Source organism: Oryctolagus cuniculus, chromosome 9, assembly GCF_051225735.1.
Source record: "Oryctolagus cuniculus isolate XC-2025 breed Fujian yellow rabbit chromosome 9, ASM5122573v1, whole genome shotgun sequence".
Classification (NCBI taxonomy): domain Eukaryota; kingdom Metazoa; phylum Chordata; class Mammalia; order Lagomorpha; family Leporidae; genus Oryctolagus; species Oryctolagus cuniculus.
The window spans coordinates 99,850,127-99,865,685 of record NC_142875.1 but is presented as its reverse complement, the minus strand read 5'-3'; the positions used below and the strand labels follow the sequence as shown (position 1 = coordinate 99,865,685).

General features: G+C 45.4%; 1 protein-coding gene across 5 annotated transcripts in view; it reads right to left on the bottom strand.

Moving 5' to 3' along the window:
- Positions 1–136: 136 nt before the first annotated feature.
- Positions 137–15,559, bottom strand: part of ADIPOR2 (adiponectin receptor 2) — a 105,064-nt gene continuing 89,641 nt past the window's right edge. For all 5 annotated transcript variants that reach the window (XM_017343434.4, XM_017343435.4, XM_002712774.6 and 2 more), the window contains exons 4-8: positions 14,536–14,707; positions 11,511–11,697; positions 11,145–11,332; positions 6,299–6,492; positions 137–2,873 (exon numbers count right to left, since the gene is read on the bottom strand). In XM_017343434.4, the coding sequence (XP_017198923.1) occupies positions 2,745–2,873; positions 6,299–6,492; positions 11,145–11,332; positions 11,511–11,697; positions 14,536–14,707 (870 nt within the window). In that variant the 3' untranslated portion in view covers positions 137–2,744. The remainder of the gene's footprint in view (positions 2,874–6,298; positions 6,493–11,144; positions 11,333–11,510; positions 11,698–14,535; positions 14,708–15,559) is intronic.

Genomic DNA, 15,559 nt, shown 5'->3' with positions numbered 1-15,559 from the left:
GCTGTTGCCAGTATTTGGTGAGTGAACCAGAAGACAGAAGACACCTCCAACCCTCCCAACCTCCACCATCCCGCCTTTCAAATAAATAACATCAACAAAAGAAAAAGCAGTTTAAAAAACACAACAGAAGCTTAGATTCCATTTGATTCTTTTTATTAGAAGAAATTGAGAATACAGCAAGTAGGGAAACCCCTTGGTGAATGGAATCATCACACAGGTGCCTTTCTGGGACCCCAGCCTTCTAAGATCCCCCCAAAATGTGCTTTGTGGCTTCAGCAATTTATAAAGGAGAAGGGTGGATATACTGAAAAAGGCCACTGTTTAATGGTGAAAGAACAAAGCTGTAGAGGTCCTAAGCAGCCTAGGGCCAAAAAAGAAAAGTAAAGCTCTGCACGGAGCAAGCAGGCCTCTGACCGCTGAGAGTAAGGCATTCAGGCGCCAACCTGGTGAGAGTTCTCAGCGGGCACTGTATGGTCAAGTGCACATTGAGGCTGTTGGGGTGAGCTTCACATTGACACACACACACATACACGGGCCCAGGCAGGCCCACACACAGATACACCCGAAAGAGGGAGGTTTTTACTGGGTTACATATTGGTGGTGTTAACTTCATTTTCCTTAGGGTTTGTGCTATGTTGAACCAGCTTCCTCCTGTTGTAGGGTATGGGGAGACTGGGCCCAAAGACGGCTACCTGGTGTTGTTACAGGGCTCATCCCTACATCCCAAAGTGCATGACTGAAAAACAAGTCTGGCTTTTGATATGTGCTATTGCTCCCAGGAAACCAAGTGAGCTTCCTTCCAGATGGCCACAGTCCTGTTGTACTATGTTTTCTCAAAGGGATTTAATACTGCTCTTGCCTCCCGTCAGGCATGGCACCAGTCCACACACTGAGTCTTTGGCTTGGCCCACCTAGCACCACCAAGGCAGTGACCTTATTGAGAACCAGAACACTCTCAAGTCCTTCCCAAGTTCAAGGCTGGATTCTTTGTTCCTGGATTTCAGCTTGTGCTGGAGACGGAGGGGAAAGGAGAAAAAGAACCAAGAAATGCTGAATAAATGGGAGGTCCTTCCCATGCTCCAAAACATCCATTTGAGGATGTCAGTCCCCAGGGTCTCAATGTTTGGTTCTAATACCCACAATCCCCAGGATGCAACATAATCCCCTGAAGTTTGTGGTGACAGTAACCTAAGACAGCGCTGTTTTAGGAGTTCACTTACAAGCCAAGATCAGAGATCTTTCTCCCCTACCCCTACCCTTTGACATGTAACACTGTAGACCTGGGACAAGAGCAATCATTTTTCATTTCTAGTAACAACTCAAAAACTGAAGGATCCTCCTGGACTTCCTGGCAATACCATGCCACTCCCTTTGACACTGTGTATCACACTAGGCCTGCAGAGTGGGTTCAGTGAGTGGGGACAGTGCCATGGTGGGTACTACATCTTGCCTCACCAGAGTTCTGCTGGCTTTCTTGTGACAGGGGAGTTGAGGTGCCTGCCACCTGAGAGGCTTTATCAAAACAGCATGCCAAGGTCAAATGCTTCCTTCCTGATCCAAAGTGTGCTGCCAGCCTATGAAATGAGTGCAAGGTGACCCTCAACAAGTAAGACTCTCATTGTGGCTGGCTCTGTGCCACAAAGTATGATGCCAGGGATTAAGGTAGGGCAGTGATTTTTAATACAAACTTACGGGGAGTCCCAAAGCTCCATAACAAGGATATGGAGAACAGTCGCATCTCTCTAACCAGGTAAGAACTACCACCCACCTGAGCAGGATGCCAGGAAGTAATCACATCAGCCCTGTGCCGATGTATCCAGAGCTCCTCCACGTCTCCACCACCCACCCCTCACCAACACTGAACGACAGCAGTGGGGAGCTCTCCTCCTCAGAAAGGTCACTATCAGCCTACGAGCCAGTCTCTCAAACGCCGCCTTAACTTGAGTGCACATGCTGCTTCCACTAAGAAAATGCACACCACCTCCCACCACCTCAGGGCTCCCACGGGCCCTCAGACTTGAGAACGGTCTCTCTGACCCACCAAAGCCCAAGGTATGTCAGCCTTTAGAAGGCACCTCATTGCACCAAGACATTGTACATTCTGGGGTTCTCACTTGATCGTCCATCCTACAGTCACTGTGCGAAATTGAAACAGTGTGTGGTACTTGCATGTTTCATTCTATACAAAAATTCTCCCTCCCTCCCCTGCCCCTATGTTTTAAACATTTATATAAATTCTTATTTAAACAGTAAGTTAGAAATCTTATTTACATTAATTTCTTTGTTTGCCCAAAAGAGCATCTAAAATCACACTCCCACCCTTAATTGGATATAAACGTTCACCTAAATTGGTTCGTATTATTGTTTTAAGGAGAGAGAAAGGGAGAAGAAAGAAACAGCAGCTAAACTGTTTCCCCATCTTCTACAAATAAATAGGACACGGATCAGAAGCCAGTTTGCCAAAGGTCTTGCAGAGCCCTCAATCAGCAGATCCCAGGAGTAAGTCAGGGTTTGAGCCATTTCTCCTCCAAACTGATGCACTCCATCCTTTGAGGTATGATTTATTTTTGTTTTTCTCTTCTCAGTCGTGTACCATGTGGAGCCCTGGGCCGTCACAAAGCCCATGATGTTGTCACAGTTTTGGGGCTCCCTGGTACTGGCATCACTAGCCAGCAGAGAGGCCTGCAGGCGTGGCAGGCCCTGTGGTTCAGGTCACGGTCACGGTCCCTGGCTACTGGTAGGTGTCACAGTGCATCCTCTTCACTGCAGCCCCCGCCGATCATGAAGCGGAACTCTTGGAGGTTTGAGACACCATGGAAGTGAACGAAAGCTCCAGCGACCACAAAGATGTGGAACAGCTGATGAGAGTGAAACTGGAGGGGGCGGGGAGGAGAGAGTAGAGAAGTCCATAAATTATTAAGTCTGCTAAGATTTTTATGATCATTTAATCCTGGTTTATACTGAGCAGAGGGCATGGAATGGATGCTACAGAGCTCAAATTCAAGATGTCCACAGATCCTGCAATATCCGTTAGGCCTATCACATTCTGCTGAGTTGAAAGCCAGCTGCCCCCAAAGAAATCAAGGTGCTGCCATTAAGCTTAGACATGAATATGTGCACACTTAACACTAGAGTATCTGGTGAACTCAAGGGTGAGACACAGACTCTTGACAAGAGACCCCCCCCCCCCCCCGGAATCCTACAGGTCTTCTGACTCCTAGCAGTGGGCTATTGTTTCACTGGGGGGGGGGGGGCCACAAAACACTGGTGATCAAGGCCTTGTACTTCCTTCTCGAGTCAGAGCTGGTCTACAAGGGCGATAGTATTGATGAGTTTACCCATTCTGCTGAATGCCATTGCATATTTCCAGAAAGGTTCAATTACTCAGTACACCCAAACATCACTGCAAAAATCACACTACTCTCTTCTACAGTTTCAAATTGGAAAAGTTCACTGGTACAGCAGCATTTATCACGGGAAAGACACTGACTCATTTAGAAGTATAAACCAGAAGCAACCAAAACTCACAACCCAGAGATGTTTCCTAGGAAACCACAGGGGATTAATTCTTCCAGAAAAAGGGAAGGGAGGAAAAACCCCTCTATACCAATGTCAAAATTAAGATAAGTCAATCTCTAAAACAGAAATTAGTCAATTTGAAGTCCAAAAGATTGCTAAAGTTCAGGAGTATATTCATTTTAAAGACAGTTAAACATGACTTCAGAGAGATCACATGATCAGCTTCATTGTCAATACCAGCAATGTGCTAAGAAACAGAATCCCAAAGGTCAGATTTCACATGAAACAATAATCTGACTCTGTACTACTGAAAATGTGTCAGGCCTCCTTCAGTCACAGAATTTTCCATCTATCATTGGTCCCTTACAGGAGTATTTTCTTTCTCCCCTTCTTCCTCTTACCTTTAGCTACAAACTCTTCCTCTTCTCCCAAACAGCCATGAACACATTCAACTCTCATCACAAATCACTGAATTCTGGTAGCAAAAGGACCTTGGGAGAAACCAGATCTCTGGTCCATCACCCTCATATCATAAATGAGGAAACTGAGAAAAAGAATGGACAAATGACCTCCCATCATAGTCAACAGGAGCAGAGACTCCAATAGTAAAACTAGCCTGAGTGTGGGCTCTGTGGTGTAGCAGGTTGAGCCACACCACTTGTAACGTCCACATCACCTATCAAGAATGCGAGGGGTAGGCCGGTGCCACGGCTCAATAGGCTAATCCTCCGCCTTGCGGCACTGGCACACCGGGTTCTAGTCCCAGTTGGGGCGCCGGATTCTGTCCCGGTTGCCCCTCTTCCAGGCCAGCTCTCTGCTATGGCCAGGGAGTGCAGTGGAGGATGGCCCAAGTGCTTGGGCCCTGCACCCCATGGGAGACCAGGAGAAGCACCGGGCTCCTGCCTTCGGATCAGCGCGTTGCGCCGGCCGCAGCGCACCAGCCGTGACAGCCATTGGAGGGTGACCCAACGGCATAAAGGAAGACCTTCCTACCTTCCTACCTTCCTTCCTTCCTTCCTTCCTTCCTTCCTTCCTTCCTTCCTTCCTTCCTTTCTCTCTCTCTCTCTCTCTCTCTCTCTCTCTCACACTGTCCCTCTGTCTAAAAAATAAAATAAAATAAATAAATAAAAGAATGCGAGGGGAAGTACCAGTTACCCTATTTCTGATCTAGTTTCCTGTTAGCGCACCCTGGGAAGCAGCAGACAATGGCCCAAGAGCTTGGGTTCTGCCACCCACACTGGAGACCTATATGGAGTTCCTGGCTCCTGGTTTCAACCTGGAAGCCTCTTTGTTACAGCCACCTGGGGAGTGAACTAGCAGATGGAAGATTCTCCCTCTCTTTCTCTCTGTTTCACTCTGTCACTCCGCTATTCAAGTAGAGGAAAATAAAGAAAACATTTAAAATGACGGAATCTTTAACAGCATATTTAAAAAATTGTCTTGGGGGCCAGCACTGTGGCGTAGCAGGTAAAGCCGCTGCCTGCAGTGCTGGCATCCCATATGGGCATCAGTTCAAGTCTTGGCTGCTCCATTTCCTATCCATCCCTCTGCTATGGCCTGGGAAAGCAGTGGAAGATGGCCCAAGTCCTTGGACCCCCTGCACCCACTTGGGAAGACTCAGAGGAAGCTCCTGGCTCCTGGCTTCAGATAGGCGCTGCTCTGGCCATTGCAGCCAACTGGGGAGTGAACCAATGGATGGAAGTCCTCTCTCTCTGCCTCTCCTTCTCTCTTTGTATAACTCTGACTTTCAAATAAATAAATAAATCTTAAAAAAAAAAAAAAAAACTGGCCAGTGCTGCGGCTCACTAGGCTAATCCCCCGCCTGCAGCACCGGCACACCAGGTTCTAGTCCTGGTTGGGGCGCCGGATTCCGTCCTGATTGCTCCTCTTCCAGGCCAGCTCTCTGCTGTGGCCGGGGAGTGCAGTGGAGGATGGCCCAGGTGCTTGCGCCCTGCACCCGCATGGAGACCAGGAGGAAGTACCTGGCTCCTGGTCTCCTGCTGGCTCCTGGCTTTGGACTGGCGCAGTGCGCCGGCCGTAGCGGCCATTTTGGGGGTGAACCAACGGAAGGAAGACCTTTCTGTCTCTAACTCTGTCAAAAAAAAAAAAAAAAAACTGTCCTAGAAACAAAACAAGGAACAACACTGTGGCACAGTGAGTTAAACTGATGTTTGTGAAGCCAGCAACCCAGCTGCTCCTCTTCCAATCTAGCTCCCTACTAATAATGTGCCTGAGAAGGCAAAGAAGATAGCCCAGTGGGCCCTGGCCATCCATGTGGGAGACCCAGGTGGAGTTCTTAGCTCCTGTGTGTTGTAGTCATTTGAGGAGAGAACCAGTAGATGGAAGATATCTATCCTATCTCTATCTCTCTTTCTCATGGTCTTTAAAAGAAATAAATGAATCTTTAAAAACAAAAAAACTGGCCTGATGCAAATTCAAACTCTGCCACTCAGAAGTCACGTGCCTTGGACAAAGTACCTATCTCCCCTGAATCCCGAGTTTCCTAGTATCTAAAATGAAAACGTGCAACATATGTACCACAGGACTGATGCAGGAAATAAGCTGATTCATGTAGAGTACTCAGCACAGTGCTGGACACCAGGTAAGTGCTCCAAGTGTTTGTTCCTACTGTCCTTATGTCCAGAGAAACATAGCTAATAAGGGACACCCAAGTCTCTTAAACCGAGCTTAAGACTTTTTCAAATAAATCATTTTCCAGTTTGCCAATAAACCACTAGCAGGTGTGAACATACACTTAATCACCTCCTACTATACTCACCCAAATGTCACATTTGCCAGGAAAGAAGCGCTCAGGGATCCGGGCAGCATACAGGGCGGCCCCTGTGATGTAGAGGCTGGCCATCAGCATTAGCCAGCCTATCTGCCCTATGGTGGCGGCCTTCAGGAATCCCTCTGAGATGACATAGTGCAGGGTAGGAATGATCCCACTCAGGCCTAGGCCCAAAAACACTCCTAAGAGCCACAAGAAAGGAATAAAGTGAGAACAGAGAAAAAAGGAAGTCAATATGACAGCACACTGCCATTAACTCTGCAAACTAGGTATTTCAAAGTAAGATGCAATATTACCTTTTGGGTTTTTGTTTTGTTTTTGTTTGTTTGTTTGCTTTGGGCAGGCAGAGTGGACAGAGAGAGACAGAGAGAAAGGTCTTCCTTTTCCATTGGTTCACCCCACAATGGCCGCTGCGGCCGGCACACCGGGCTGATCCGAAGCCAGGAGCCAGGTGCTTCTCCTGGTCTCCACGCGGGTGCAGGGCCCAATGACTTGGGCCATCCTCTACTGCACTCCCAGGCCACAGCAGAGAGCTGGACTGGAAGAGGGGCAACCGGGACAGAATCCGGCAACCCGACTGGGACTAGAACCTGATGTGCCGCCGCCAGAAGCAGAGGATTAGCCTAGTGAGCTGCAGCACCAGCCTACCTTATTGTTTTAAAGAAAAAAAGAGAGTTCTTCCAACTGAGAGATGGCCACACAAAAAACACAGGTATTCTAAAGATCTATTTACAAATGCAATGAGCCTTCTGCTAAGAAGCCTTCAGCAGGCTTCAGGGGTTTAGAATTAGGCTGTCAAGTACTTTGGAGAAAGAGCTCTGGGAGCTTGTTTTAACATTCCCAAATGCTGCTCCTTTATAGACACAGATAACACACAGCAATTCATATACTCTATTTTCTCTCTGAAGCAACTGATTTTCCTAAATTAAGGGAGACAGTGAATGATCAGATAACCTGGGGAGGTAGATGATACCATAAAGGTAAGAAACTTTATAAACAGTACTCTAACTGTGAGCTGTAATTGGGCCTTTAGTTGTTTTTTTTTTTTTTTTTTTAAGATGCTTTGAACAAATGACTTGTCACCTAAGTAACAAGACCAACAGAGAAAGGAAGGCATGTGCTTCTGAAAAGTTTCCAGGGCCCCAACAGCAATTAAGTACAGAAGTCTCAGAACTTCTCAGCATAGTCTGCTGCCTTTAAAAGCATCTACAGCAGGATTTTTTTAAACTGCCAGATATGACTTAGGTCCTAAGATCAACTGGGTCTACATCAGCATTTTAAAAAATGAGTTAGAATAAAAAATATCAAACCGTGTCACAAATGAAGGGTTAAATACTATTTTGTAAAGTTTTCTTTTATATAAACATGAATTTATATATGTATACATGTTTGGGGTTACAACAGAAAATGTCACTATAAAAAAATAAAGTTTGAAGTCCACAGATTTAAAATCACTTTGAAAACTATGACAGCCAAAGCAACACAGGAATCCTTACTTCAGCCAGTAACTGTTCCTACATTTTGACAGACAAAGCTAAGAGTGGCACCTGCAAAACAAGCTATCATTTGGGAAGCTTTCTCACTAAACATTGTTTTGGACATTACCCAGTAAGCTGCTGGTAAGCAATCTCTATGTAGGTACACAGGTATGCATACTCAAATAAGAATGAGTCCAAAACAGGGGGAAAATGGCAAAGGTGAGCTCACAGAAGACAGAAACTCAGCAGGTTCTAACAGCAATGTATTATATACTTCAGAAGAACTAGAAGAAAAGATTTTGAATGTTTTAATACAAAGAAATGATAAACATTGGCGTTGATGAAATGCTAATTACCTTGACTGGATCATTATACAATGTATAGATGTTCAGAAGAAACACACTGTACCCCAGAAATCTGTAAGATTATTTTGTGTCAATTTAAAAAAAATGTTAAAGGAAAAACCCCTACTTGCTACCTCTGTTCCTCCCTAAAGGAAATCACCATGACGCTGTTCCCCTCACTTGGTTCTTGCCCTCTGCATGATAAGCAAAGGTTGTAAGCAGTACTGCCTGTCACTAAGTCAAGGCTCAGAAAGGTGGCTCCTGCAATGCTTGTAAATAGCAGAATGGCTAGCTCTCCTCAACAAAGGTCTTCTTATGTCACATGTCAAGCAGCAGGCTAAGCAGCACAGCCATGCTAGAATACTAAAAGCCAACCCTGACTACTTGCTCACAGGAACACACAAAAAAAGAAAGAGGGCAGAGTGAGAAAACAGTAGTCATTAACGTGAAGTTAATTCTACCTCTAACCTTCTAGGTAACTGCACATGACTGGATTTAATACGAAGGTTGAAAAGAAAAATATTCCTTTTAATACTTATTAGCTTGTTCATTCTTGGTAGGCACTGTGTCTGACACTGGGGACAGAAAATGAAAACACAGCCCTGGCTAACAAGGGTTCCAGTTCAGTAGGAGACAAAAATATCTTTGCTAACTCCATACCCTACAAGGCTCATGCACTGAGGGGTCCTCTGGCTTTCACTATGATCTCCGGCTTAACAGGTATAAGTTACCCTATTAGCACTTCTTCAAAAGAGATACATGGGGGAGGGGGGCCCAGTGCTGTGGCACAGTGGGTGAAGCCACCACCTGCAGTGCCAGCATCCCTTATGGGCGCCGATTCTAGACCTGGCGGCTCACTTCCGATCCAGCTCTCTGCTATGGCCTGGCAAAGCAGCAGAAGATGGCCCAAGTCCTTGGGCCCCTGTACCCATATGGGAGACTCAAAAGAAGCTCCTGGTTCCTGGCTTTGGGTCACCGAAGCCCCGGCTGTTGCAACCATCTAGGGAGTGAACCAGCAGATGGAAGACTTCTCTCTCAGCCTCTGCCGCTCTGAAACTCTGCCTTTCAAACAAATAAGTAAATCTTTGGGGGAAAAAAAAGGGATGCATGGGGACTGATGTTGTGGTACAGCTGGCTGGGCTTCCGCCTGTGATGCTGGTATCCCATACCAGCATCAGTTCAAGTCTTGGCTGCTCTGCTTCTGATCTAACTCCCTGCGAAACTGCCTGTGAAGGCAGCAGATAATGGTTCAAATGCTTGGATCCCTGCCACCCACGTGGGAGACCCAGATGCAGTTCTAGGTTCTTGGCTTCGGCTTGGACCAGACCCAGACACTGTGGCCATCTGGGGAGTGAACCAGCAGATGGAAGATCAATATCTGTCTGTGACTTTCTCTCTCTCCCTCTCCCTTCTTCTATCTCTGCAGCTCTGTCTTTCAAATAAATAAATCTTTTTAAAAAGATTTATTTTATTGGGGCCAGTGCTGTGGTGTAGTGGGTAAAACTGCTGCCTGCAGTGCCGGCATCCCATATGGGCGACAGTTTGTGTCCCGGCTGCCCCACTTCCAATCCAGCTCTCTGCTATGGCCTGGGAAAGCAGCAGAAGGTGGCCCAAGTCCTTGGGCTCCTGCACCCATGTGGGAAACCTAGAAGAAGCTCCTGGCTTCAGATTAGCATAGCTATACCTATCCAAAGCCAGGAGAAAGGAGCTTTTTCCAGATCTCCCCTGGGCCCAACCACTTGGACCATCTTCTGCTGCTTTCCCAGGCGCACTTAGCAAGGAGATGGATCAGAAGTGGAGCAGCTGAGACTTGAACTTGTGCCCATGTGGGATGCCAGTGTTGCAGGTGGTGGCTTTACCCCACTATGCTACAACAGTTTTTTTTTTTTTTTAACAAATTCATTGCACCTGCTTTTTTTTTTTCCCCCAAAGACTTATTTATTTATTTGAAAGAGTTACACAGAGAGAGAAGGAGAGGCAGAGAGAGAGGGTGATTTTCCATCCTCTGGGTTCACTCCCCAGTTGGCCACAACGGCCGAAGCTGCACAGATACGAAGCCAGGACCCAGGAGCTTCCTCTAAGTCTTTCCATGTGGGGAAGGGGCCCAAGGACTTGGGCCACCTTCTACTGCTTTCCCAGGCCATACCAAAGAGCTGGATTGGAAGCGGAGCAGCCAAGACCCAAACTGGCACTCATCTGGGATGCCGGCACTGCAGGAGGCAACTTTACCTGCTACGCCGTAACACTCACCCTGCATTGCACCTACTTTAACAGAACACAATCAGTTTGAGGCCAAGCCTTATTTACCTAATCAGATTCCATATTTAGAATTAAAAATACAGAACAAGGGAACATTGTATGTCATAGCAAGTTAAGCAACTGCCTGCAACGCTAGCATCCCATATGGGCACCAGTTCAAGTCTCGGCTGCTCCACTTCTGATCCATCTCCTTGCTAATGTGCCTGACAAAGCACAGAAGATGGCCCAAGCGCTTGGGCCCCTGGCACCAATGTGGAAGACCCAAATGAAACACCTGGCTCCTGGCTTCAGCCTGGCAAGCCCCAGCTGTGGCAACCAATCAGGGAGTGAACCAGCGGATGGAAGATCAATCTCTAACTTTGTCCTTCAGGTACATAAAATAAATCTTTAAAAAAAATACAAAACATAACAATAAAAAAATCACTACAAAAACATATTGCAACCTAAAAGAGTAGGAGAAATCATTGTTTATTTTATAAGTGACAAAGCCACAGCCTTATAAACAGTGTAGGCCAAAAACTTGAGTAAATAAAACTGCCCAAAGTACATCATCTTATCCAATCACTTTCGCCCCTCATTTCTAAATGCTTTAAGAGAGCTGATAAACACTGCTACTTCTCCTGTGCCTACTACATTAAAAGCCCCTCTACAAACGGAACTACGATCTATTCACCTTTGCATCATAAATACATAATGCAATGTTCAGAAAATAACAGGCTTTTTGTTCTGAGTAAAACCTCAACATGCTCTTACCTGCTCTTACTCCCCGATACTGTGGGGTGGCAAACATGTCCCACTGGGAGACTATAATGGCTGCAATGCCCAGCACACAGATGACAATCAAGTAGATGAAGCAAGGTTGTGGATTACAGTAGAAAGAATAATAAAGCCAAGGAACAAAACTTCCCATAATCAGAAGAGCAATGCCAGAGTAATCCAGTCTAGGATTTAAAAGGAAAATCCATTTAATATTAAAAAAATTACTGCCCATTACAAGTTCCAATTAAACCCCTGTGACATGCTGACTTTAATTTTAAAACAACAAAAAAAGTTCTTATCAGATGGCATCTGAATTCTGCCTCTAACACACACCAAAATTCGCACTTTACAGATACTTACTTAGAGAACAGCCGGGACACCCCTTCTGAGTGGCAGTAGACTGTGTGGAAGAGCCATGAAAATGAAAGGCAGAGAATGGCTCCTAAGAAAAATAACCCAAAGACCACCTTTTCTTGCAGAGGGGCCACAAAGGAGATGTTTGGGCGAAACATATAAAAGATCCCCAGGCACAGAAAGAATACACAACCTAGGAAGAGAGCACAGGAGATGGATAAAATGTCATCCTTTGGAAGAGATCATGTTTCATACTAATTCTGTTTTTCAATTCTCCAAAATACCCAAATCTAAAGTTCCCCGAGATAATTTTTCAATTAACTCTTATCCAAAATGTTAAGTTTACTTCAAACATTATATATCCAAATATACACACTTTGGCTTCATAAACGAATATATAGAATATAAGAACTTAGACATCAAGGCTGGCGCCACGGCTCACTAGGCTAATCCTCCGCCTTGCAGCGCCGGCACACCAGGTTCTAGTCCCGGTTGCCCCTCTTCCAGGCCAGCTCTCTGCTATGGCCCGGGAGTGCAGTGGAGGAGGGCCCAAGTGCTTAGGCCCTGCACCCCGTGGGAGACCAGGAGAAGCACCTGGCTCCTGTCTTCGGATCAGTGTGGTGCGCCAGCTGGAGCACACCAGCCGCGGCAGCCATTGGAGGGTGAACCAACGGCAAAGGAAGACCTTTCTCTTTCTCTCTGTCTCTCTCTCTCTCACCGTCCACTCTGCCTGTCCAAAAAAAAAAAAAAAAAAAAAAAAAAAAGAACTTAGACATCTAAGGGCAAAATCCAAAACTAAACCAGATAGTGCTGCTACTTCCTAGAAGACTGAGTCTACTTCTATCTCTCGATCTTGCATGAAATTTCATGTATAAAGTTTTGGACACATACGTTGTAGCCCAGCTTTCAAAGGACCATTTAGCTTTGCTTCTTCAGTGAACCCTAACACCTCTAACCATGGCCAAGAAACAGAGCCTTCTTCCTTTCACCAACAACTATCAAGGAGCATTATACTGCTTCTCCAGTCCTCATCAGCTGGTCCACGAAATGACAGGTTTAAAGACAGTAAAATGCCATTCAGGCAGTTTACAACCTGGTTTTTTTTTGTTTGTTTGTTTTTTGGGACAGGCAGAGTGGACAGTGAGAGAGAGAGACAGAGAGAAAGGTCTTCTTTTGCTGTTGGTTCACCCTCCAATGGCCACTGCGGCCGGCGCGCTGCAGCCGGCGCACCGTGCTGATCCGAAGGCAGGAGCCAGGTGCTTCTCCTGGTCTCCCATGGGGTGCAGGGCCCAAGCACTTGGGCCATCCTCCACTGCACTCCCAGGCCACAGCAGAGAGCTGGCCTGGAAGAGGGGCAACCGGGACAGAATCTGGTGCCCCGACCGGGACTAGAATCCAGTGTGCTGGTGGAGGATTAGCCTACTGAGCCGCGGCACCAGCCTACAACCTGTTCTTAAACTCTTCTTGTCCAAAGTAAGATACCTTAATATTTAATGTTTTTAATGTTAGAGAAGGGTCACCTTGCAGAAGGCAGGCACAGAAATTTAGAAGTTAAACAGTTGCCAGGTGACTTTACCATTTTACTTAAAAAGTATCCTTGAATTAAAAGTCAGCAACAGGGGCCTAGGGCTGTGGAGTAGTGGGGAAAGCTGCTACCTGAAGTGCCAACATCCCATACGGGCGCCAGTTCGGGTCCTGGCTGCTCCACTTCCAATTTAGCTCCTGCTTATGGGAGATCCAGAAGAAGCTGCTAGCTTTGGATCTGCGTAGCTCTGGCTGTTGCGGCCATCTGGGGAGTGACCCAGTGGATGGAAGACCTCTCTCTCTGCCCCTGCCCCTGCCACTATCCCTATCCCTACCCCAACCCCTACCTCTCTGTGACTCTGCCTTTCAAATAAGTCAGCAACAAACTTGATTTGATTCTCTATTATATTCCCACTATACTAACAGGCAGGAACTTGGAGGCATACTGGAAATTAAATGTGTATAAGAAATATAAGTCAAATGGAGTAAGACCAGAAACTATTTAGTACATTCACAAGGTTGTACAACCATCACTACTATCTAATTCCAAAGCATTTTTATCTCCCCTAAAAGAAATACTGTATCTCTTCGTCATCTCCCATTTCCTACCTCCAAGCCCTAGACACCTACTCACCAATCCACCTTGTCTCTATGGATTTTCCTATTCTGGATACTGTATATGGACTCATATCATGTGGTCTTTTGTGTGTGGTTTCTTTCTCTTAGCAAATGTTTTCAAATCTACCCATACTGCAGCATGTGTCAGTTTATCTCTTCTTATGGCCAAATAATATGCCACTGTATTTTGTTTACCATTCACCCAGCTGGTAGTTATCTGGGTTGTTTCCTCTTTAGCTGTTATGAATAATGTTGCTATAACATTCAGGTACACATTTTTGTGTAAACATGTTCTCAATTATCTTGAGTATATATATATCTAGAAGAACTGTTGGTAGCTATTTTGCTTTTTGAGGAGTTGCCAAACTATTTTCCAAAGGAACTGCTCCACTTTACATTTCTACTTGCAATGCACAACTGTTTCCATTTCTCCATATCCTTTCCATTCAGTTGCTGCAGCAAGACTATTTGTTGAAACGACTATGCTTTCCTCCACTGTATTTTTTCCTGGATATACAATCACAATAGGAAAAAAAAATTACAGTTTACTTTCTAGTTCAAGTCAAATAGATGTTTAACGATGAGCATTTTTGACTTCCATTAAATAATATCTTTCCCTCAATGCTCATTAAAATAATATAGTACATTTTGTATAACAACTTTTCCTTGACCTGGTTTGAAGGCACTGAAAATCTACTAGAGAAAAATATGGTTAGTTGTAATAAAATCATAGTGCAAACTAAATAAACAGTAAACCAGTGCAAAAATTCACCACAGAAATTCAGGAAATAAAATGGTGACTCCAATGCATTTTTAAAGTTCTGTCAAATACACAAAAATAAGGGGAATAAAGTGAATCACCGATTTAATATACACTGATAATACATACCTAAGAGATGTGTCCAGATGTTGCCTGTCTCTGTGTGTATTCTGAAAATGCTCTTAAAACAGGCCCGGAAAGAAGGCATAGGAGGCCGGTGTCCATGTAAAAGAAAGTCGTTATCCTTGAGCCAGTCTGGTAGCACATCATGAGGGATTACTCGCCATCGACCTTCCCACACCTGAAGGAAGAGTATTTTCAAACATTTTTGTAGTTTTAGTTGCCAATTCGGCAACACTGTTCGAAAACAACCATCTCTTCCCACACTGTTTTTATAATGGGAAAAAATCATTTATTTTTCAGAAGATAAATATATTCAAAAGGTATAGTGTTTTGTGTACATAATTCTTTAAAAACAGACTGATAAAAAGTTATTTCTTAAATGAAGGGTTTTTCTTAGGAAAAGGAAAGAATAAACAGGCTTATAGAAGATGCCCTAAGGCCGGCGCCGCGGCTCAATAGGTTAATCCTCCGCCTGCGGTGCTGGCACACCAGGTTCTAGTCCCGGTCGGGGTGCCGGATTCTGTCCTGGTTGCCCCTCTTCCAGGCCAGCTCTCTGCTATGGCCCGGGAGTGCAGTGGAGGAGGGCCCAAGTGCTTGGGCCCTGCACCCCATGGGAGACCAGGAGAAGCACCTGGCTCCTGGCTTCAGATCAGGAGGAGGAGGAGGAGGAGGAGGAGGAGGAGGAAGAAGAAGAAGTAGAGGAAGAGGAAGAGGAGGAGGAGGAGGAGGAGGAGGAGGAGGAAGAGGAGGAAGAGGAGGAAGAGGAGGAGGAAGAAGAAGAAGAAGCCCTAAAAGACTGGTTTCAAGTTTTCTTTCAAACTGGCTACAGCTAAGGTAAGGGGCCCAAATCTCCACACATATTAATCTCCTTTCATCCTGGCTTCAAATTGGCTTACTTTAGGCCATTGCAGCCATTTGAGGGAGTGAACCAGCAGATCTCTGTAACTCAGCATTTCCAATAAATAAATAAATCTTAAAAAAAATACTCCTGTTAGTAGAAAAAGGAACTATAGGAAATTACAATCTTGTG